Source organism: Scyliorhinus canicula, chromosome 10 (assembly GCF_902713615.1).
Source record: "Scyliorhinus canicula chromosome 10, sScyCan1.1, whole genome shotgun sequence".
NCBI classification, from domain to species: Eukaryota; Metazoa; Chordata; class Chondrichthyes; order Carcharhiniformes; family Scyliorhinidae; genus Scyliorhinus; species Scyliorhinus canicula.
In genome coordinates, this window is record NC_052155.1 from 12,580,581 (window position 1) to 12,603,256 (window position 22,676).

Genomic DNA, 22,676 nt, shown 5'->3' on the forward strand with positions numbered 1-22,676 from the left:
GAGCCCACCACCTGCGAGGCACCCTTGCCTCATTTGGACCTCTACCCACTGTCTCTGGAGTCTTCACCCATCCCCTGTCACTTAGCAAAAGGAGGCCGTTTGTTCAAATGTGCCTGTGCTGTACTTACTATTCCGATCACTTCATATGCTGGGTGGCATGGTAGCCCCGTGGTTAGCACTGTAGCTTCACAGCGCCAGGGACCCGGGTTCGATTCCCGGCTTGGGTCACTGTGCGGAGTTTGCACGTTCTTCCCGTGTCTGCGTGGGCTTCCTCCGGGTGCTCCGGTTTCCTCCCACAAGTGCCAAAAGATGTGTTTGTTAGGTGAATTGGACATTCTGAATCCTCCCTCTATGTACCCGAACAAGCACCTAAATGTGGCGACTAGGGGCTTTTCACAGTAACTTCATTGCAGTGTTAATGTAAGCCTACTTGTGGCAAAAATAAAATTATTATTATTAAGGTCCTCCCATTGTGAGCCCACAATCAACTAAAATGGCTAAGTTAATGAGTTGCATTAGTGTATTTAGTTTGCTTTGAACATATCCGTGTCAAACATCGTACGGGAAGGATTGCTGAGTTAAAATTTAGCTCATTAGCTCAAATACTTAATGATGATGCCGCAGTTCTCACCATCTACCACATCAAGAGCAACTGCTTCCTTCAGCACCAACGCACTATACTGTGAATGCTGGATACCTGAAATAAAAACAGAAAATGCTGAAAGATTCAGCAGGTCAGGCAACATCTGTGGAGAGAGAAGTAACCGAGGGGTCCAGCAGCGTCTGTGGAAAGATAAATGGCTGACATTTCAGGCCGATGACTCCCATCGGCAGAACAGTTCTGACTGAAGGTCATTGACCTGAAATTCCACAATGCCAAGATAGGTCAGGGATCTCTCTGAAAGCAAGAATCCACAAATTATGAGGGGTTTTGGTGAGCGCACTTTGCAAGAAACTGTTCCAGTGGTCGGGTGAGTCACTGCAGGACACACATTTATGACAAATAGCAAGTGAGGGCAGCTGAGGAGAAGTTTTTATCTGCACGGCAGCTTATCATGATCTGGAATCCGCTGCCTGAAAGGGTGGTGGTCACTGATTTAAGAGCAACTTTCAAAAAATGCATTGGATAAATAATGAAAAGGATCAAAATAAAAATCGCAGGCTGCGGGGGGGGGGGGGGGGGAAGCAGAAGTGATTAGATTGCTTCATCAAAGAGCCAACAGGTGTGAGGGGCCGAATGGCGTCCTCCCGTGCTGTAGATAAATAAAATGGCATTGAAATTTGACTGCCCTACATTAAAGTAGAGGATGACAAGTTATAGAAACCGATTGATTTTTGTAAAAACTGGCAATTGGGATTTCTTAGAAATCCCATTGTATCTGGAACATCAGACGCTGAAGAACATCTGCAGGCCAAGCAGATTTCCAGAAACTATTTTTCTCTTGTACAGTATCCTATAATAGTATCAGGGTTTGCTCAAATTCTTAACTGTATCAGGTTGGATCACATGTTTGGCATTGAGACAAACAACACATTTATCCTATTCTTATCTTACATCTGCTTTTAATGAAGCCTTCAGATCTTCTTTTAGGGAGGGTGCAGCAGTTAAAATTTTTAATATTTTTTTCAATCATAAAGCGCATAAATCTTGGAGCAGTATGGGAGGCGACTGAGGCAGTTGGTGCCATTCCACTGACTGGGAAAGTCTAGCTGTGAATCCCAAACCTCTCTGACAGCTAGTTACAGATTTCAGCCTGTTCATTGACTTGCAGTGCTCAGTGGCAGCAGGGAAGGGCAAAGGGAATATTTGGGCAGGGGTGTTGCGCCTGGCAAGTCTTGGTACCTGCCGCTGACTGAGGCCACAGAATGCCCATTATTAACCGCCTGCCTTCACAGCCTGTATGTGAGTGCACATGACCCAGGAGCATAAAATATGAAAAGTATGCACAGCATTTCTTCTTAACCAAGTTTTACCAGCCCCAGATTTTATTCCTGTCCACTCTTTCTCACATGTTGGTTTTCATCCTGCAGGATACCTAATCAGTTTCTGCCAGATTTCTGCCTCTGCACCTGTTATAACCCTCAAGAAGACCATGGGATGGGGGGGGGGGGGGGGTCGCTAATTGATCTCCCTGTGGGAGTCGTAGGTAGCACTGTTGCTTCACAGTGCCAGGGACCCGGGTTTAATTCCCGGCTTGGGTCACTCTCTGTGTGGAGTTCTCCCTGTGTCTGCCTGGGTTTCCTCCGGCTACTCCGATCTCTCATTGCCTGCAATGGTATAGTCATAAATCGAGCAGTTGGAAAGCCTCTGGATAATAGGCCAGTGCGGTTCGTGGAGTGGACAGCACCAGTCGGCCCCGTCCTCCAGCCTGGCAAGTCTGTCCGCCTTTCCGGAGATTATAAACTTACAGTAAACAAAGCCTCATGACTGGATTGGTACCCCATGCTGCATGTCGGGGTTTTGTATACCAAATCAGCAGGTGGTCAAACCATCAAAAAACTGGATATGAGCTTTGCCTACCTCCAGCTCGAACTAGATGAAACATCCAGAAAGTATGTCACAATTAACACCCATAAGGGCCTGTACGAATATACACACCTGCCCTTCGGAGTCTCGTTAGCACGTACCATTTTTCAGTGTGTCATGGAAAATATTCTCCAAGTGCTGCCTAGGGTAGCAGTATATGTTGGTGACGTTTTAATCAACAGGGGCCACTGAACAAGAGCATCCAGCGAACTTAGAGGAGGTCTTGAGGTGGTTTTCCAATGCAGGTGCATGTCTCAAGACAGAGAAATGTGTATTCCAGGCAGGTGAAGTGATCTACCTGGAATACCAGATAGATAAGAAAGGCCCACACCCCGTGGAGGATAAAGTCAAGGCCATCATGAGGCAACGAGCGTGTGCAATGCAGCAAAGTTGAAATTGTTTTTTTGGGCCTGATAAATCACTGTGGGAAATTCATCCCAAACTTGGCCACTTTGCACCCCTGCGCATCAAAGGTGGTGATAGCAGGCACCGCAGGATGAAGCCTTTGTGAACATAAAACAGCAACGGCTGTCCTCGAATTTCCTGGCCCATTACGACCTCAGAAGAGAACTGCTACTGACGTGTGCCTCTTCATATGGAGAGGGTACAGTCCTCTCACATTGATGGGACAATGGCATGGAGAAGCTCATTGCTTACACATTCAGGACCCTGGTGGGCGCTCAGCGGTGTTAGTCACAGATTGAAAAGGAAGGGTTGGCTGTTATTTGTGGTGTGAAAAAGTTCCATCTGTATGTCTATGATCGACATTTTGTAATCATAACAGACCATAAGCATTTGCTGGGCCTTTTGAAAGAAGATAAAGCAATTCCCCCCCCCCATCGCCTCGATTCAGATCCAGCATTGGGCCTTGTTACTGGCGGCTTATGAATCCTCCCTCGAGCACCGCCCAGCAGTGCGTGATGCCGACGTGTACGCTCTTGATTCGCCTCCCACTGCCCACGAGCTTTAACCCCTTTGCCAGCGTTCGAAGACGTCGTCATGAATAAACTTTATAGGTGCCATGCCAATATCTGCAAAACAGATTAAAGCTGGGACCCAGAAGGCCCGCACATTGTCTACGTCGCACCATAGGATCCTCAGTGGCAGAATCTGAGGACACCCCATGGACGACATGAAACCCTTCCTCAGCGAAAGTCAAGGGGCTGGATTCTCTGCCAGCGGGACACACCGTTACGCCGGCAGAGCACTCACGGCCGTGGGTTTCCCGGCGGTGTGGGGAGGCCACAATGGGAAATCCCATTGGCAGGAAGTGGGAACGGAGAATCCCACTGCCGGCGAGGGCACGCCGCCAAGGAAAACGCGGCTGGCAGACCGAAGAATCCCGTCCACGAACTAAGTGTTGAAGGTGGTATTATCTTGTGGGGAATCGCGGGTAGTCAACCCTCACCCTGGTCAGAGCTCAGTTCTGATGGAGGTGCACAATGGGCATGCTGAGGTATCCAAGATGAAAATGCTCGCGAGGAGCTACGTTTGGTGTTCTGGGCACAATGCAAATATCGTGGTCTTAGTGAAGCAATGCTCCCTGTTCCAGGAGAATCAGGGGTTCTGACCTTTGGCCTCCTTACACACATGGAAATGGACAGGAAGACATGGGTACAGGTGGACGAAGACTTTGCTGGCCTGTTCTTAGGGTCAATATTCTTCATTAAGGTCAACGGCAATTCAAAATGGTTGGAAGTGCATTGCATGGCCTCCATGACTTCTCACGCAATAATAGAAAAACTCCGACAAGTTTTTGAATCCATGGCATACCAGAGGTCCTCGTATCTGATACGCCTTCACGATTTTAACCTTTACCAGTGGGGAGTCCAGGTGCTCTTGGAAGTTGAATGGCACCAAGCACATCTAGACAGTGCCGTTCCACCCATCATTCAATGGTCTGACAAAGCAGGCGGTACAGACAGTCAGGAATGGAATGAAGAAACAGCCAACGAGTTCCATGCACGCAAGGGTAGCTAAATTCCTGTTTGAAGACTGAACCACATGTCACACCACATTGGGAGTCGCCAGGCGCAATTACTGATGGGAGGACTGCACGCACCAGGCTGAGTCCAAGCAGAGGGATAAAAGAAATGAAAATGAAATGAAAATTGCTCATTGTCACAACGGCAGGAGACCCAAAAGAACATTAAAAACAGGATATGCTGCATACGTGTTCCAGTTGGATCCCTGGAATCGTGTTGGAGAAGACAGAACCCGTCTTCCATAAAGTGAAGATCCAAAGAAAGGCCGTCAAAAGGCACCTGGAACACCTGACGATTAGGTCTGAATGGTCTACCCCATATCTTCAGACCCCTGGTTCTGGATACCCCCACCATCGAGAACATCCTTTTTGCATCTACACTGTCTAGTCCTGTTATAATTTTATTGGTTTCTATGAGTACCTCCCTCATTCTTCTGAATGACTCAATCTCTCATCAGACGTTTGTCCTGCCGTCCCTGGAATCAATCTGGTAAACTTTGCTGCACTCCCTCTGGAGCAAGAACATCCTGCCTCAGAAAGGAGACCAAAACTGCCAGGTATGGCCTCACCAAGACCTTGTATAATTGCAGCAAGACATCCCTGCTCCTGTACTCGAATCCCCTCGCTATAAAGGCCAACATATTCTTTAAAGAGTTATCTATCTTGGCTTAAAATCTGAGCTCCTTCTGAATGGCTTAAGCTGGGAGAAGCATGTGAGGGGCAGAACCACTGCCATAGGCCTGTTGAGCAAGATCACCTGTTTTTGAGCTGTGAATTCAGTGCAGTTCATTATTTTTTAAATTAATTTTTACGGGATGCGGATGACGCTCGGTCAGCATTTGTTGCCCGTCCCAAATTGCCTTTGAGAAGGTGGTGGTGAGCTGTTTTCTTGAACCCCTGCAGTCCATGTGGTGTCGGTACTGCCACAGTGCTGTTAGGGAGGGAGTTCAAGATTTTGACCCAGCGACAATGAAGGAAAGGCTGATATATTTCCAAATCATGATGGTGAGTGACTTGGAGGGGAACCTCCAAGTGGTGGTGTTCACATGTAGCTGCTGCACTAGATGCTAGTGGTCATGGGTTTGGAAGGTGCTGCCTCAGGAGCCTTGGGGAGTTTCTGCAGTGCATCTTGTAGATGGTACTCACGGCGGCTGTTGTGCAACGGTGGTGGAGGGTTTGAATGTTTGTGGAAGGATTGCCAACAAGCGGGACTGCTTTGTTCTGGATGATGTCGAGCTTCTGGAGCTGCACTCATCCAGGCAAGTGGGGAATACTCCATCACACTCCTGACTTGTGCCTTTTAGGTGGTGGACAGGCTTTGGGGAGTGAGGAGGTGCATTACTCTTTGCAGGATTCCTAACCGAGACAATAATCTTTATTATTGACACAAGTAGTAACACCACAATGAAGTTACTGTGAAAATCCCCTAGTTGCCGCACACTGGCGCCTATTCAGGTACACAGAGGGAGAATTCAGAATGTACAATTGACTTAACAAGCACTTGTTTTGGGACTTGTGGGAGGAAACCGGAGCACCCGGAGAAAATCCACACAGATAGAACATAGAACATAGAACATTACAGCGCAGTACAGGCCCTTCAGCCCTCGATGTTGCGCCGTCCTGTGAAACCCCTCTAAAGTCCCTCTACACTATTCCCTTGTTGTCCATATGCCTATCCAATGACCATTTGAATGCGTTTAGTGTTGGCAAGTCCACTACTGTTGCAGGCAGGGCATTCCACGCCGTTACTACTCTGAGTAAAGAACCTACCTCTGACATCTGTCCTATATCTATCTCCCCTCAATTTAAAGCTATGTCCCCTTGTGCTGGACATCACCATCCGAGGAAAAAGGCTCTCAATGTCCACCCTATCTAATCCTCTGATCATCTTGTATGCCTCAATTAAGTCACCTCTTAACCTTCTCTCTAACGAAAACAGCCTCAAGTCCTTCAGCCTTTCCTCATATGATCGTCCCTCCATACCAGGCAACATCCTTGTAAATCTCCTCTGTACCCTTTCCAATGCTTCCACATCCTTCCTATAATGAGGCGACCAGAACTGCCGCAATACTCCAAATGCGGCCGCACCAGAGTTTTGTACAACTGCAACATGACCTCATGGCTCTGAAACTCAATTCCTCTACCAATAAAAGCTAACACACCGTGCGCCTTCTTAACAACCCTCTCAACCTGGGTGGCAACTTTCAGGGATCTATGGAAATGGACACCGAGATCTCTCTGCACGTCCACACTACCAAGAATCTTACCATTAGCCCAGTACTCTGTCTTCCTGTTATTCCTTCCAAAATGAATCACTCACACTTTTCTGCATTAAACTCCATTTGCCACCTGTCAGCCCAGCTCTGCAGCTTATCATGTCCCTCTGTAACTTGTAACATCCTTCTGCACTGTCCACAACTCCACCGACTTTAATGTCATCTGCAAATTTACTCACCCATCCTTCTACGCCCTCCTCCAGGTCATTTATAAAAATGACAAACAGCAGCGGCCCCAAAACAGATCCTTGTGGTACACCACTAGTAACTGGACACCAGTCAGAACATTTCCCATCAACCACCACTCTTTGTCTTCTATCAGCTAGCCAATTTCTGATCCAAACTGCTAAATCACCCTGAATCCCATGCCTCTGTATTTTCTGCAATAGCCTACCGTGGGGAACCTTATCAAACACTTTACTGAAATCCATATACGCCACATCAACTGCTTTACCCTCATCTACCTGTTTGGTCACCTTCTCGAAGAACTCAATGACATTTGTGAGGCACGACCTACCCTTCACAAAACCATGTTGACTATCTCTAATCAAATTATTCCTTTCCAGATGATTATACCTTTATCTTATATCCTATATCTTATAAACCTTTCCAAGACTTTTCCCACAACAGAAGTAAGGCTCACTGGTCTACAGTTACAGGGGTTATCTCTACTCCCCTTCTTGAACAAGGGGACAACATTTGCTATCCTCCAGTCTTCTGGCACTATTCCTGTAGACAAAGATGACTTAAAGATGGGAAGAATGTGCATACTCCACACAGACAGCGATCCAAGCGGGAATCGAACCTGGGACTCTGGCTTTCTGAAGCAATTGTACTAACCACTGGGCTACCGTGGCGCCATTGTCAATGCCTGACACTTGTGTGGCACGAATGTTACTTTCCACTTTCAGCTCAAGTCTGGACATCATCCAGGTGTTGCTGCAGTTGGACATGGGACTGCTTCAGTGCCTGAGGAGTCACGAATAGTGTTGAACATTGTGCAATCATCTGCCAACATCATAAAGCAGCTGAAGATGTTTGGGCCGAGGACACTACTCTGAGGAACTTGTGCAGCGGTGTCTTGGGATTGAGATGACTGACCTCCAACCACCACAATCATCTTCCTTTGTGCTCGCTATGACTCCAAACGGTTTTGTCCTGATTCCCATTAACTCCAGTTTAGCTGGGGCTCCTGATGCCATACTCAAGTTATCTCAACATATCTCAACATCTCTCCAATGGCATATTGCAATCAGGAATGACCTCTTTTTCTTTTGTTTTCATGGAGCTGTTTTCTTTGCTGATGGAACTATTGCCTTCGTGATCCCCCTAGCATTTCCTGTATCAAAGGACACCTGGATATTCTGTCAAAGTGCAACCAGTAATCATTGGCGCACCATCCAGCAGTTGTCAGCAGCAAACGTATCAACTCTGTGGTGCATGTGAAGAGTTCACTTTGACCAGCAATAGCACAACGAATGTTATAGTCTGGGATGTTACCATGCCGTCATCTATCAGCATTGACAGTGTGACACTGTTGATAGCTTCATATACCTGGACTCCGCAATCACCAGCAGTCTGCCACTTGGTGCTGAAATCAATATACGAATGGCAAATGCTGCAGTTGTGATGTCCAAGCAGAATAAGGGAGTGTAGAACACCAGTACCCTAACCGAGAACATCAAACTGCAAGTGTACCAAGCCTGCATCCTCAGTATATTCCCAGGTGAGACCCGGACAACATATGCTGGGAAGAGGAAAAGGCTGAGCAGTTTTCATTTTTGCTGTCTCTGAGGTATTCTCGAGATCTCTTGGCGGGAAAAGGTCACAATCTCAGAGGTCCTGAAGCATGCTAATTCCACCGGCGTACACTCATTGCCAAGCCAACGATGTCATTGCTGGCTCGGTTGCGTTCATTGGATGGATGACGGCTGTACACTCAAAAACCTTCTGTACAATGAACTGACATACAAGCCACGACCTTCTGGATGTCCATTCTCCCACTACAAGGAGCAACTTAAAATATGAAGAAGTGTATCTCGGTGGGGCCTAGTCGACTGAAGGCATGGCTACCAGTAATGGAGTGATAGAAATCGGTGATCCACCAGAGGCCAGAATAGAGGACTGGAATGTCCTGGGGTTGTGTAACACCGGAGATAGAGATAAGCAGGGGTTGGACCATGGGGGGACTTGATTACAAGGACGAGAATTTTAAACTCAAGTTCCTGCAGGACCGGAAGCCGATGTAGGTCAGAGAGTAAAGGGGACATGGGCGAACGTGACTTGGTGCAAGTTCGGTTCCAGGCACCAGAGTTTCGAATTGCAGATTCTTGATTAAATTCTTTTTCATACAATACGTGATTAGACTCTGGAATGCACTCCCTGAGAGAGCAGTGCAGACAAATGCAAGCAAAGCTTTCAAAAGATTGGATCATTATCTGGAGGAAAATGTTTTTGCAGCGCAGTGTGGGAAAGGCGGGTGAGTGGGATGAGGTGAGTTGCTCTTGCAGAGCACTGGCAGGGATTATCATAGAATTTACAGTGCAGAAGGAGGCCATTCGGCCCATCAAGTCTGCAACGGCTCCTGGGAAGAGCACCCTACCCAAGGTCAACACCTTCACCCTATCCCCATAACCCAGTAACCCCACCCAACACTAAGGGCAATTTTGGACACTATGGGCAGTTTATCATGGCCAATCCACCTAACCTGCACATCTTTGGACTGTGGGAGGAAACCGGAGCACCCGGCGGAAACCTACGCACACACGGGGAGGATGTGCAGACTCTGCACAGACAGTGAGCCAAGCCGGAATCGAACCTGGGACCCTGGAGCTGTGAAGCAATTGTGCTATCCACAATGCTACTGTGCTGCCAATGGGCCAAATGGCCACCTTGTGTGCTATAACAGCACAGGGCTAAATCGCTGGCTTTGAAAGCAGACCAAGGCAGATCGGCAGCACGGTTCAATTCCCGTACCAGCCTCCCCGAACAGGTGCCGGAATGTGGCGACTAGGGGCTTTTCACAGTAACTTCATTTGTGACAATAAGCGATTTTCATTTCATTTCATAACTGTCCTACGATTCCATGATGGAGCTCAAGTTTGCAGAGGAGATAAAGGAAAACTGCTGTATTAATGCTGTAACCTGAATGTTTGTGACCTGAATGTATTTACATTATGGGCTGTGTTCCTGCTGAGCAAATTAGCTGTACAATTTACCACTGATCTGTTTGCCCAAACCTTAACTCTGAGCAGGAACTGAGGTGGGTGCAGAACTACCCTTGACATTGGCAATTTGAGAGCAGAGATTTTAACTCCCAGGCCTAACCTGCATCACCCCACCAAATTGGGCAGAAAGCAGAAATGCAAAGTCTGGCAGGAGTTAAAGTCGCCCTTATGGTGTATGCATGGCGGATCTCGAGTCTCTGGGCGCAATTCTCCGACCCCCACGCCGGGTGGGAGAATCGTGGGAGTGCCGGGCGATTCACACCACGCCGCCCTGGCACCCCCACGCGATTCTCCCACCCCCACCCAAAAGGGCGTGTCACGTTTGCGACAGGCCGCTCGGAGAATCGCTGCTCCGGTCGAGTGGCGATTCTCCGGCCCGGATGGGCCGTGAGGCCTGCCTAATCCGACCGGTTCATGCCGGCGCCAACCAAACCTGGTCGCTGCCAGCGTGAACAGCGTACGACCGCTGCATGTGGGGCTTGTGGGGGGCGGAGGGCGGATCGAGCACCAGGGGGGTGCTCAGGGGGGGTCTGGCCCGCGATTGGTGCACACCGATCGTCGGGCCGGCGTCTCTGAAAGATGCACTCTTTTCCCTCCGCCGCCCCACAAGATCAATCCTCCATGTCTTGCGGGGCAGCGGAGGGGAAGACGGCACCTGTGCATGCGCAGGTGATGTCATTTAGGCGCCGCCGGCCGCATCATTCAGGCGGCGCCGCTTTGACGCAAGCGTCAAGGCCCGGCGCGCTAGGTTGACGCGCCGCCGCTTCTCGCCCCCTGGGGGTGGGAGAATAGGGGGCGAGGAGCGGCCTCCGAAGCCGGAGTGAACACTCCGGTTTTCACTCCGGCGTCGGCACTTTGTCTCCCTTTGGGAGAATCGCGCCCTCTGTTTTGGACGCTGGCTGTGACCAACAGTCTGCACATCCTTGTTGTCCAAAATGATTTAATTGGTCTTATCTATCTTGAATCTAGAATGGTGATATTGTAGCTGTTATTGTTAGTGTTTAAAGGAATGGCAGAGTGCTTAGGTTATTAACCGCACAGCTAGATTTGTGAAACATTTGCACTTTGGCTTCCAAAACAAAAGTTGAGATAAAAAGAAAAAATGCTGGAAGTCACACCAGTATATAGATATTGAAAGGAAGATCTGCATTTCTATCGTGCCTTTCATTTCTTCGGGCTGCCCAAAAACGCTTTACAGTGACGTACTTTTGAAGTTGCTGCTGTTAGCGTATCTTCACACCCGTATACTGATATTTTTTACCCTTTTGGTGAGCAGTGGTGGAAGGATTCCCGAGCTGATTATCAGCCCGTTGAACCATGTTGAATGCTCCTTCCATGGCCAACAAATCCTGGTCATGGTGATATGCCAATGGGCTATATCATAGTTGGAAGGTGTGCGACCACCAGCCAGCAGGTGGCAGTACAGACACACCATGCGGTCTCTAGGCTCCGGCCATCTTCAGAAGAAGATTGGGAGGGTAATAAGACGTATATGTGAATGGTCGGTGCTAGGTGCACGTTCCAGAGGAGTCAGCAGACTCCATAATAACGTGCTCGGTATCATTTTGCAATCTTACCACACAAGGCTCAATAAAAGATTCTGGTTGGACAAGTCGAAGAGTTTGGTGAGTTCCTTCGTAAAGTACAAAGGATCAAACACAACACTGGTGTTGGACTCAAACTCGGAGTTTTATGTCCAGCGGTAGGGGGGGGGGTTATCACTGCACCACAAGGCCTCCTGCTTTTTAAGTGAAGTCACTGTGTTGCAGTGTAGAAAACGTGGCAGTTGATTTGCGCCCAGCAAGCTCCCATGAACAGCAATGCTCGGAGGACAAACGCGACCAGGACATATTGAAATGTGTGTACACTGATGAGACAATCGATTCACTAGACACGTGCTTTGAGATATGAACAGTGGTTTTAATCTACTTACTACAGAGCCAGCCTGTTACACGTTGAACTCTCGATGAACTGGTCGGCTGGCTCTGGGCATCGATATTTATACAGCAGTCCAGGGGGAGGAGCTGTGGGCGGAGCTAAGGGTGGAGCCCTGTACAAACCCCTAAGCATTCCCAGAGCTACTCCCCCTAGTGGTCGGGCAACGCAACTGCGCTTACAATCGTACGGTCTCATATATGTATCACAGTGTGAATTACACAGTTACATTCACCCCCTACAAAAAAATCAAGTCCGGCGGGGGTGGTGGTTCATAAATTGAGTCTGTCCAGTGGTCGAGTCGTCCGCTGCGATCTGCGGAGGACCGGGGTTGCAGCCTCTTGTGGTGGCTGGATGGGTGTTGTGGGTTGGGGTACGCTGGCGGACTCCGGGGGTGATTCCGTCCGAGCTCCATACCCGACTGGTTCGAGTGGGGACTGGGGGCGCTGGGGGTTAGCCGGTGTGGGTGCGCAAAACAAATGTAGCGAGCTAGTGGGCTCAGGAGCACGAGGGGGTGGCTGGGTGGGGTGTAGAGTGAGGGGTACCTCTGCAGTGATAGTGGGGATGCTGGATCCAGCGGGTGCTAGGTCCCGGAGGGAACTCTATGAAGGCGTACTGGGGGTTTGAGTGAAGCAGGCGCACCTTCTCTACAAGGGGGGTCAGTTTTGTGCATCCTGACGTGCTTCCTCAGGAGTACAGGGACCGGTGTCTTCAGCCATGCCGGGAGTGAGACCCCCGTGGTAGTGCCCCTGGAAAAGATAAAGAGCCTCTCGTGAGGGGTCTGGTTGGTCACGGTGCATAAGAGTGACCTAATAGCATGGAGCGCGTCTGGGAGGACATCCTGCCACTGGGAGACTGGGAGATTCCTGGACCGGAGGGTCAGCAGGACGGTCTTCCAGACCGTCGCATTCTCCCTCTCCATCTGCCCGTTCCCCCTGGGGTTGTAGCTGGTAGTCCTGCTTGAGGCGATGCCCTTGTTGAGCAGGTACTGACGCAGCTCATCGCTCATGAAGGACGAACTCTGGTCGCTGTGTACGTAGCTGGGGAAACCAAACAGGGTGAAGATACTATGCAGGGCCCTAATGACTGTGTGGGAGTCATATTGGGGCACGGGATAGCAAAGGGGAAGCGGGAGAACTCATCTATGACGTTTAGGAAGTAAACGTTCCTGTTAGGTGAGGGGAGCGGCCCTTTGAAATCGATCATGAGGCGTTCAAAGGGCCTAGAAGCCTTGACCAGGTGGGCCCTGTCTGGTCTATAGAAGTGCGGTTTGCACTCCGCGCAGATCGGGCAGTCTCTGGTGACAGCTTTTACCTCCTCAGTGGAAAAAGGCAGATTTCGGGTTTTGATGTAGTGGGCGAGCCGGGTGACCCCCGGGTGACAGAGGTCGTTGTGGATGACTTTCAGGCGGTCGTTCTGCGCGCTGGCGTACGTCCCGCGGGATAGGGCATCTGGGGGCTCGTTAAGCTTCCCCGGTCGATACTTAATATCGTAGCTATAGGTGGAGAGTTTGATCCTCCACCGCAGAATTTTATCGTTTTTAATTTTGCCCCTTTGCGAGTTGTCAAACATGAAGGCAACCGATCTTTGGTCGGTGATGAGGGTGAACCTCCTACCTGCGAGGTAGTGCCTCCAGTGACGAATAGCCTCCACAATGGCTTGTGCTTGTTTTTCGACTGCCAAGTGTCGGAGTTCCGAAGCGGAGAGGGTACGGGAGAAGAATGCGACTGGTCTCCCTGCCTGATTTAAAGTGGCTGCAAGAGCTACCTCTGAGGCATCGCTCTCAACCTGAAATGGGGTGGATTCATCCACCGCCCGCATGGCCACTTTGGCGTTGTCCTCTTGATGCAGTTGAAGGCCTGGTGCGCCTCAGCTGACAGGAGAAATAGTGTGGCCTTAATGAGTGGGCGGGCTTTGTCTGCATATTGAGGGACCCACTGGGCGTAATACGAAAAGAATCCCAAGCACCGTTTGAGGGCCTTGGGACAATGAGGGAGAGGGAGGGGCGCATACGGTCCGGGTCGGGACCCAGGACTCCATTTTCCACGACATAGCCGAGGATGGCTAGTCTGGTCGTGTGGAAAACGCATTTCTCCTTGTTATAGGTGAGGTTTAGTTTCTGAGCCATCTGGAGAAAATGGTAGACGTTGGTGTCGTGGTCCTGCTGGTCATAGCCGCAGATGGTGACGTTATCCAAGTACAGAAACGTGGTCCGCAGCCCGTACTGGTCCACCATTCGGTCCATTGCTCGTTGGAACACCAAAACCCCATTAGTGACGCCGAAGGGAACCCGGAGGAAATGGAAGAGGCGGCCATCGGCCTCAATTGCCGTGCAGTGGCGGTCCTCCGGGCGGATTGGGAGCTGGTGGTATGCAGACTTCAGATCCACCGTGGAAAATAGCCGATATTGGGCGATCTGATTAACCATGTCTGCAATCTTGGGGAGGGGATACGCGTCTAGGAGCGTAAAGCGATTTGTGGTCTGACTATAGTCTACTACCATGCGGAATTTTTCCCCGGTCTTGACGACCACCACCTGAGCTCTCAGGGGCTGTTGCTGGCCTCTATGATCCCCTCACTGAGAAGCCTTCGAACCTCTGATCTGATGAACACCCTATCCTGCAGGCTGTACCGCCTGCTACGAGTGGCTACGGGTTTACAGTCCTGGGTGAGATTGGCAAAGAGAGGAGGGGGGGAGATTCGAAGCGTGGCTAGGGTGCAGATAGTGAGTGGGGATAGGGGCCTGCCGAAACTGAGGGTGAGACTCTTGAGGTTACACTGAAAATCTAGGCCCAATAAGAGTGGGGTGCAGAGTTCGGGCAGGACGTAGAGCTGGAATTTGGCATAGCTAGCGCCTTGGATTGTGAGCGTCGCGGCGGTGCGCCCTTGGATCTGGACAGAGTGGGAGCCCGATGCGAGGGAGATAGTTTGCCGTGCGGGGAAAACGGGGAGCGAACAGCGTCTTACCAGATCTGGGTGTACGAAGCTCTGTGCTCCCGGAGTCGAAAAGGCACGACGTGCTGTACCCGTTAATTTGGACCGTCGCCATCGAGTTTCGCAGATGCTTCAGGCGCGATTGGTCCGGAGTGACTGCGCTGAGTTGCTGGGAAGTCGGCGGCTCGATCAGCTGTGCTGGAGTGGCCCCGTGATGACTGCCCTCTGAGTTCGTAGTCATCGAGGTGAGTTTCAGAGTTTGAAGGGGATGGATCCCAAGATGGCCGCCCCCATGAGTCGCACATGGCCGGCCGCATGGAGGAGGATTGCCAAGATGGCCGCCCCCATGAGTCGCACATGTCGGGTGGGGGCGGAGTCGGCATACAGGCTGCAGCATTTCGGGGCCTGCAGGCCTGTGAATTCAGGGAACAAGTGCTTTGAGCCGTGGGAGGGTTAGAGGCTGGGGCTTTCTTCGCCAGACACACTCTGGCATAGTGTCCTTTTCGCCCGCAGCTGCTGCAGGTCGCGTTGCGGGCCGGGCAGTGCTGCCTCGAGTGCTGATTCTGGCCACAAAAGTGGCAGGCTGGGGCAGCATTGTGGCTGGGCGGCCGCACGGCGCAGGCCTGGGGGAGTCGCTGGTCGGGGGCCCATGATGGGGTCGCGGGGTCCGTGGGGAACGAGGTGAGGCTGCGGAAGGAGACCTCCATAGTGGTAGCAAGTTCAACAGTTGCTTCAAGATTTAGGGCCCCCTTTTCCAGCAGTCGCTGGCGCACGTAATTTGACCTAAGGCCCCCCACCACAAAGGCATCAGGTACAGCAAGTTCTCTATGTTCTGCCGCGGTAACCGCCTGGTAATTACAGTCACTAGATAAAGTTTTAAGCTCTCTCAGGAATTCTGTGAGCGATTCCGTAGGCCGCTGGCGGCGAGTAGTGAACACGTGTCGTGCATAGACTTCATTAACAGGCCTCACATACATTTTGTCGAGTAGCGCTAGGGCTTCAGTATACGAACCGGCACAGTTTAGTTGAGTAGAGTTTCTGTGGCTCACCCTCGCGTGCAGTAGGCTCAGTTTCTGCTCCTCTGTTGTTTCGGCTGTGCTTGCTTCCGCCAGGTAGGCTTTAAAACACCGGAGCCAATGAGAAAAAATGTATTTTGCCTCTGCATCCTGTGGGTCGAGTTCCAGTCGCTCAGGCTTGAGGGCTGTTCTTAAGTAGATTAAATTGATGAGACCATCAATTCACTAGACACGTGCTTTGGGATATGAACAGTGGTTTTAATCTACTTATTACAGAGCCAGCCTGTTACACGTTGAACTCTCGATGAACTGGTCGGCTGGCTTTGGGCATCGATATTTATACAGCAGTCCAGGGGGATGATCTGTGGGCGGAGCTAAGGGTGGAGCCCTGTACAAACTCCTAAGCATTCCCAGAGCTACCCCCCCTAGTGGTCGGGCAACGCAACTGCGCTTACAATCGTACGGTCTCATATATATATCACAGTGTGAATTACAGAGTTACATTCACCACATACCCGAGGCATCATTCACGGCCTCGGTTGAGCGTCTCAACCGAACAGTACAGCATTCCCTCGGTACTGTAATTGGAATGCTAGTATGGATTTTGTGCTTAGGCTTTTGGAGTGGTGCTTCGACTCGAAACCTGCTGACGTTTTGACGATCAGTACCCCCCTCCCCCCCAAAGTCATTGACTTGCCTTACTTGTTCAGAGGAAGACGCTCCCTGCCACCCCACCATGTGTGCCTTACATTTTGTCATTTCAGCTCTGTTTTAAAATAATTTACATTGTTTAACAGAGCAGGTAATAAACGCTGGTTGTAAATTGTAATTCCTCTTCCATTCTCTTTATTTCAGAGCTGTAGTGGTGACTTACCAGGAATACCTCGGCGTCACCTACATAACTGTCAGCGAGGATTTTAGTCCTCGGATGATCATTCATAACAGATGCCCCGTCGCAATCATGATGAAAGAAAATGTGAAAGGTAGATATCTGATTTAATATCTCTGAACTGTGGTTACTATTTGTTTTTGTACTTTGTCGTTTGATTCTTTGAGATAACCAGTTTAACTTCAATACAAGAATGTGGAGGAGACCAAAGCTGGGGCCATAAATATAAGATAGGCATTCATAAATCCAAGAGGGAACTTGTTTTTACCCAGAGCGTGGTCATAATGTGGAACTCATTACCACAAGGAATGGTTAAGGCAAGACGAATAGCATAGATGCATTCAAAGGGCAGATACATTCACGGGAACACCGCCATCTGGAAGTTCCCCTCGAAGCCACACACCACCCTGATTTGGAAGTGTATTCCTTCACTGTCATTGGGTCAAAATCCTGGAACTCCCTCCCTAGCAGCACTGTAGGTGTACCTGCACTACATGGTCTGCAGCGGTTCAAGAAGGCGGCACGGTGGCACAGTGGTTAGCACTGCTGCCTGACAGCTCCAGGGACCCGGGTTTAATTCCGGCCTCGGGTGACTGTCTGTGTGGAGTTTGCACTTTCTCCCCGTGTCTGCGTGGGCTTCCTCCGTCTGCTCCAGTTTCCTCCCACTGTCCAAAGATGTGCAGGTTAGGTAGATTGTCCATGCTAAATTTCCCTTTAGTGTCCAGAAAGTTAGGCTGGATTAAGGTGAAGGCGTGGGCTTAAGTAGGGTGCTCTTTCCATGGGCCGGTGCAGACTCAATGGGCTGAATGGCCTCCTTCTGCACTGTAAATTCTGTGGTTCGAAGGCGGATCACCACCACCTTTTCAAGGACAACCAGGAATGGGCAATAAATGCTGGCATTGCTGATGGCGCTTGCATCCGTTGAACGAGTACATTTTTCACAAAGCGAGAGAGAAAGGATAAGTCGGTAGAGTGAGCTGAGGCAAGATGGAAGGAGGCTCGCCTGGAACGTAAACACTGGTGCAGCCCTCTTGGGCTGAATGGCTTGTTTGCAGTAAAGTTGCAGTAATTCTGTTGATATTTTTTATTTTCAAGTGTATCTTCACACACGCTCTTTCCGCATTGGAGAATGGCGGAGAGGTCGTGGAAGGATTCTCACGTGATTACCAGCCCCTTGAGCCGTGTCGCAAGCGCTCCTTCTGTGGTCAACAAGTGGGACTTGAACCCAGAGCCGGGCCAGAGGGAGGGATGCTATCAGTGCCCCACAAAACCTCCTATCAGATTCCATTGATTTAGAAAAAACCTGTAATGGAATAAAATCAGTCAAAGAATGAATTAAATTAATACTTGACAGTTGTGTGCTCATTTCCATGGATCTGTGAGGTGTCTTCATGGGTATAAACTATAAAATTACAGTGTCAAAGTGGGCCTTTCAACCCAGCTGTTCTATTGATGTTTCACACAAGCCTCCTCACACCTTACATCATCTCATCCGATCAGCATATCCCTCTATTCCTTTCTCCCTTTTTCACCTATCCATCCACCTTGTGCTTAAATGCATGGACATATTTATTTATAACTTAAGCTGAATTTCTTTGTGGTGTTTTAGATGCCCCAAAGTGTGCTGTTCATTGCCGAAAAGTTCCCGGTGAGTCTTCAGTTCATCATGAGCTTTATCATCAAGTCTGGAACTTTCCTGACTGCAAAACAGAAGAGCACTTTCCCAGTGTCCATCTTAGCATGGTATCTCTATCGGATCTCTCCGAGGAATGGAGCGATCTCATTGATCTCAACAGTCCTGGCACTCAGGTGAGATGTCGCAGCTTTGTTTTATCTTTGTTTTGTGCTTAGCTGTCATACGATCATTTTGTTTCCAGTTTGGGTGATTAAAAAAAGATTATGTTCTGATTTGTTGGGTTCACATTATGTCTTGTATCGTAGAAATAGCAGCAGGAGTAGGCCCTTGAGTCTGCTCCGCCATTTGATAAGATAATGGATGATCTCATTGTGACCTAAACTCTCTTTTTGGGCCTCGTGCCCCTCAACCCTTGGCCCCTTTGCTGATCAAAAGTCTGTCCAGCTCAACTTTGAATATATTACATGACCCTGGTCTCTTGGGAGGGACAATCCAAACATTAACAACACTCTGAAGGAAGAAATTCCTCCTCATCACTATCTTCAGTAAGGCCTTTGACAAGGTCCCTCATGGCAGACTGGTACAAAAGGTGAAGTCACATGGGATCAGGGGTGAGCTGGCAAGATGGATACAGAAATGGCTAGGTCATAGAAGACAGAGGGTAGCAATGGAAGGGTGTTTTTCTGATTGGAGGGCTGTGACTAATGGTGTTCTGCAGGGTTCAGTGCTGGGACCTTTGCTGATCGTAGTATAGATAAATGATTTGGAGGAAAATGTAACTGGTCTGATTAGTAAGTTTGCGGACGTCACAAAGGTTGGTGGAATTGCGGATAGCGTTGAGGACTATCCGAGGATACAGCAGAATCGTTTGGAGACTTGGGCGGAGAGATGGCAGATGGAGTTTGATCCGTCAAATGTGAGGTAATGTATTTTGGAAGGTCTAAAGCAGGTAGGGAATATACAGTGAATGGTAGAACCCTCAAGAGTATTGACAATCCAAGAGATCTAGGTGTACAGGTCCACAGGTCACTGAAAGTGGCAACACAGGTGGAGAGGGTAGTCAAGAAGGCATACGAATGCTTGCTTTCATTGGCCGGGGCATTGAGTATAAAAATTGGCAAGTCATGTTGCAGCTGTATAGAACCTAGGCCACACATGTTCAATTTTGGTCGCCACACTACCAGAAGGATGTGGAGGATTTAGAGAGGGTGCAGAAGAGATTTACCAGGATGTTGCCTGGTATGGAGGGCATTAGCTATGAGGAGAGGTTGAATAAACTCGGTTTGTTCTCACTGGAACAATGGAGGTTGAGGGGCGACCTGATAGAGGTTACAAAATTCTGAGGGGCATAGACAGAGTGGATAGTCAGAGACATTTTCCCAGGGTAGAGGGGTCAAATACTAGGGGGCATAGGTTTAAGGTGCGAGGGGCAAGGTTTAGAGGAGATGTACAAGGCAAGGTTTTTTTACACAGAGGGTAGCGGGTGCCTGGAACTCACTGCCGGAGGAGGTGGTGGAAGCAGGGATGAGAGTGACATTTATGGGGCATCTTGACAAATACATGAATAGGGGAATAGAGGGACACGGACCCCGGAAGTGGAGTAGATTTTAGTTTAGATGGGCAGCATGGTCGGCGCAGGCTTGGAGGGCCGAATGGCCTGTTCCTGTGCTGTACTTTTCTTCGTTCTAAATGCGAAACCCCTTATTTTTAAACGTGCCATCTGTTCTAGATTCCTCCACAAAGGGGAACATCCTCTCAGCATCAACCCAGTCAAACCCCTTCAGAATCTTATGTTTCAATGATATCACCCCTCATTCTTCTAAACTTCAATGAGCATGGGCCCAACCTGTTCAACCTTTCCTCATACAACAACCCCTCATCCCAGTAATCAGCCTAGTGAACCTTCTCTGAACCGCCTCCAATGCAAGTATATGCTCCGTAAATAAGGAGACCAAAACTGTACATGGTACTCTAGGTGTGGTTTCACCAATATCCTGTACAGTCGTGATAAAACTTCCCTACTTTCATATTCCAGTCCTCTTGCAATAAAAGCCAACAACCCACTTGCCTTCCCAGTTGATTGCTGGACCCGCATGCTGACATTTTGTGATTCGTATGCGAGGGATCCCACATCCCAATGGGCTGCAACATCCTGCAATCTCTCTCCATTTAAATAATATTTTACTTTTCTGTTCTTCCCACCAATGTGGGCAATATCACATTTTGTGATTGTCCAATTATAAATTAGAATATGAAATGAGTTGATAATTCAGGAAAAGGTTTCCTGACAGAATTTCAATTGGGCGGCACGGTAGCACAGTGGTTATTACTGTTGCTTCACAACTCCCCGGCCCTGGATTCGATTCTCGACTTGAGTCACTGCCTGTATGGAGTCCGCACGTTCTCCCCGTGTCTGCATGGGTTTCCTCTGGGTGCTCCGGTTTCCTCCCACATGTGCCGAAAGACATGCTGTTAGGTAATTTGGACATTCTGAATTCTCCCTCTGTGTACCCGAACAGGCGCCAGAATGTGGCGACGAGGGGCTTTTCAAAATAACTTAATTGCAGTGTTGATGTAAGCCTACTTGTGACAATAACGATTATTATTATTATTTAATCCAGGTGACAGGGCCTCACTTGCCGGCTGGAGAACCTTTGCTGTCTCCTTTGGGGAATGCCGTGGTAGTAAGTGCCACTCAGACACTTAAATGGACAGTGGCAACCCTTCTGTGAGATCAAGGACCACAGGGGTGTAATTGCTACACTAACAGTTGCCAAGTAATTGGAGGCTGGTAGCTCTCCATTACAGGGAGAGCTAAGTGGGATCAATGCGAAAGACAAAGTGCCGGAAAATCTCAGCAGGTCTGTCAGTATCTGTAGGGAGAGAAAAGAGCTAACGTTTCTAGTCCAATTAATGGCAGGTGCTGGCAATGCACCCATCAGAGGCCCAGGATCAGCAAGGGGCCTAGGCCAGTGGCGAATGAAGACCGGAAGGGGATCATGGAGAGGGGATCCCCGGCTTGATGGGAGTAGGGAAATCGGAAGGGTGGGATGGCTCTTAGCAGCCCTTCCCCACAAATCTGGATCCCTTGATCAGGCACTGAGTGCTTGGCAATGAGGATCTCACCCCCGGGAGCCCGCGATGAAGCCTGTTTTTTGGGCCCGTCACGTGGTGGTTGAATACCAGCAACATTGGGATGAAGTCCTCCCGCTCTGGAGTGAATCGGGGCAGAGGCGGGAAGGTGATGGGATCGTCACACCGTCAAACCCAATGAAATGCCTCAACCACCTAACTCGCCTCTGGAAGGCATAAATTCCACCCAAAAGTGTACAGTATCGAAACAGGCCACTCGATCTAACTGGTTCCATATGAGCCTCCTGCCATCCTATTTTACCCAACACCATCAGCAAACCTCCCAATCCATTCTGCCCTATGTGCTCTGCTCACCCAACCTCCCCTAAAATGTATTTATTTTGTTTTCCTGAACTGCTTGTTCCTCATTCTTACCACTTTTTGAGCAAAGACGTTTCTCCTGAATTCACTGTTGAGATCAAGCTGGTGACTGATTTGTCACACATCATAACCAATGCTCCCATGTTCTTTCTCATGGGTTAGCCTGATATTGGCCCATTGTCAATGCGGATTTGCAGGAGTACAGTTGGTTTCAATGTGCGCTGACTGAGGCTCAATTTGTGTGTCATTAAGTGACTGTCCTTGTGGTACTGTGGTGAGGCACTTGAAACTCTTGGAAGATGTGAGTATAACAGAGTTTTCAACATACTTTGCATCTTGACTAAGTGCAAGCGTGCGGTGTCAAAATCCAGGATCAATCATGATTATATTAAATGGTGAAGCAGGCTCAATGGGCCATATGGCCTACTCCTGTTCCCATTTCTTATGTTGTTGAGTTGTACAGGCTCCCTCAGTTGTACAGACTCCCTCGCACCTTCTCAAGCATCTGTTCCCAGGCTCTGACAGTGTTGGTCTGATGGCTACTGCCTCTGTTAGGCATGGTAACCCTGAGCAAGGCAACCCCCCCCCCCCCCAAACCACCATTTTGTAATTGCTTGAACTTTGACCCTGACATGTTGCCTCTCTGTTCCAACCCCTCCCCTTCCCTTTCGGAAATGCTGAAAACTCATCCAAAATATTCCATGAGCCATGAAAGGGCACAGTCACTTTTAATTCCCTCTTTACTTTTAAGTGGTTCTGCCTGTAAAATTTGTGATGTAGACCTTCAAAATCACCATGC

The 22,676-nt window shown here is 49.3% G+C and overlaps 1 protein-coding gene across 3 annotated transcripts in view; it reads left to right on the forward strand.

Moving 5' to 3' along the window:
- LOC119972233 (vacuolar protein sorting-associated protein 13B-like) overlaps positions 1-22,676 on the forward strand; it is a 1,046,946-nt gene that overhangs the window by 989,874 nt on the left and 34,396 nt on the right. For all 3 annotated transcript variants that reach the window (XM_038808618.1, XM_038808616.1, XM_038808617.1), the window contains exons 53-54: positions 16,755-16,882; positions 18,398-18,597. In XM_038808618.1, the coding sequence (XP_038664546.1) occupies positions 16,755-16,882; positions 18,398-18,597 (328 nt within the window). The remainder of the gene's footprint in view (positions 1-16,754; positions 16,883-18,397; positions 18,598-22,676) is intronic.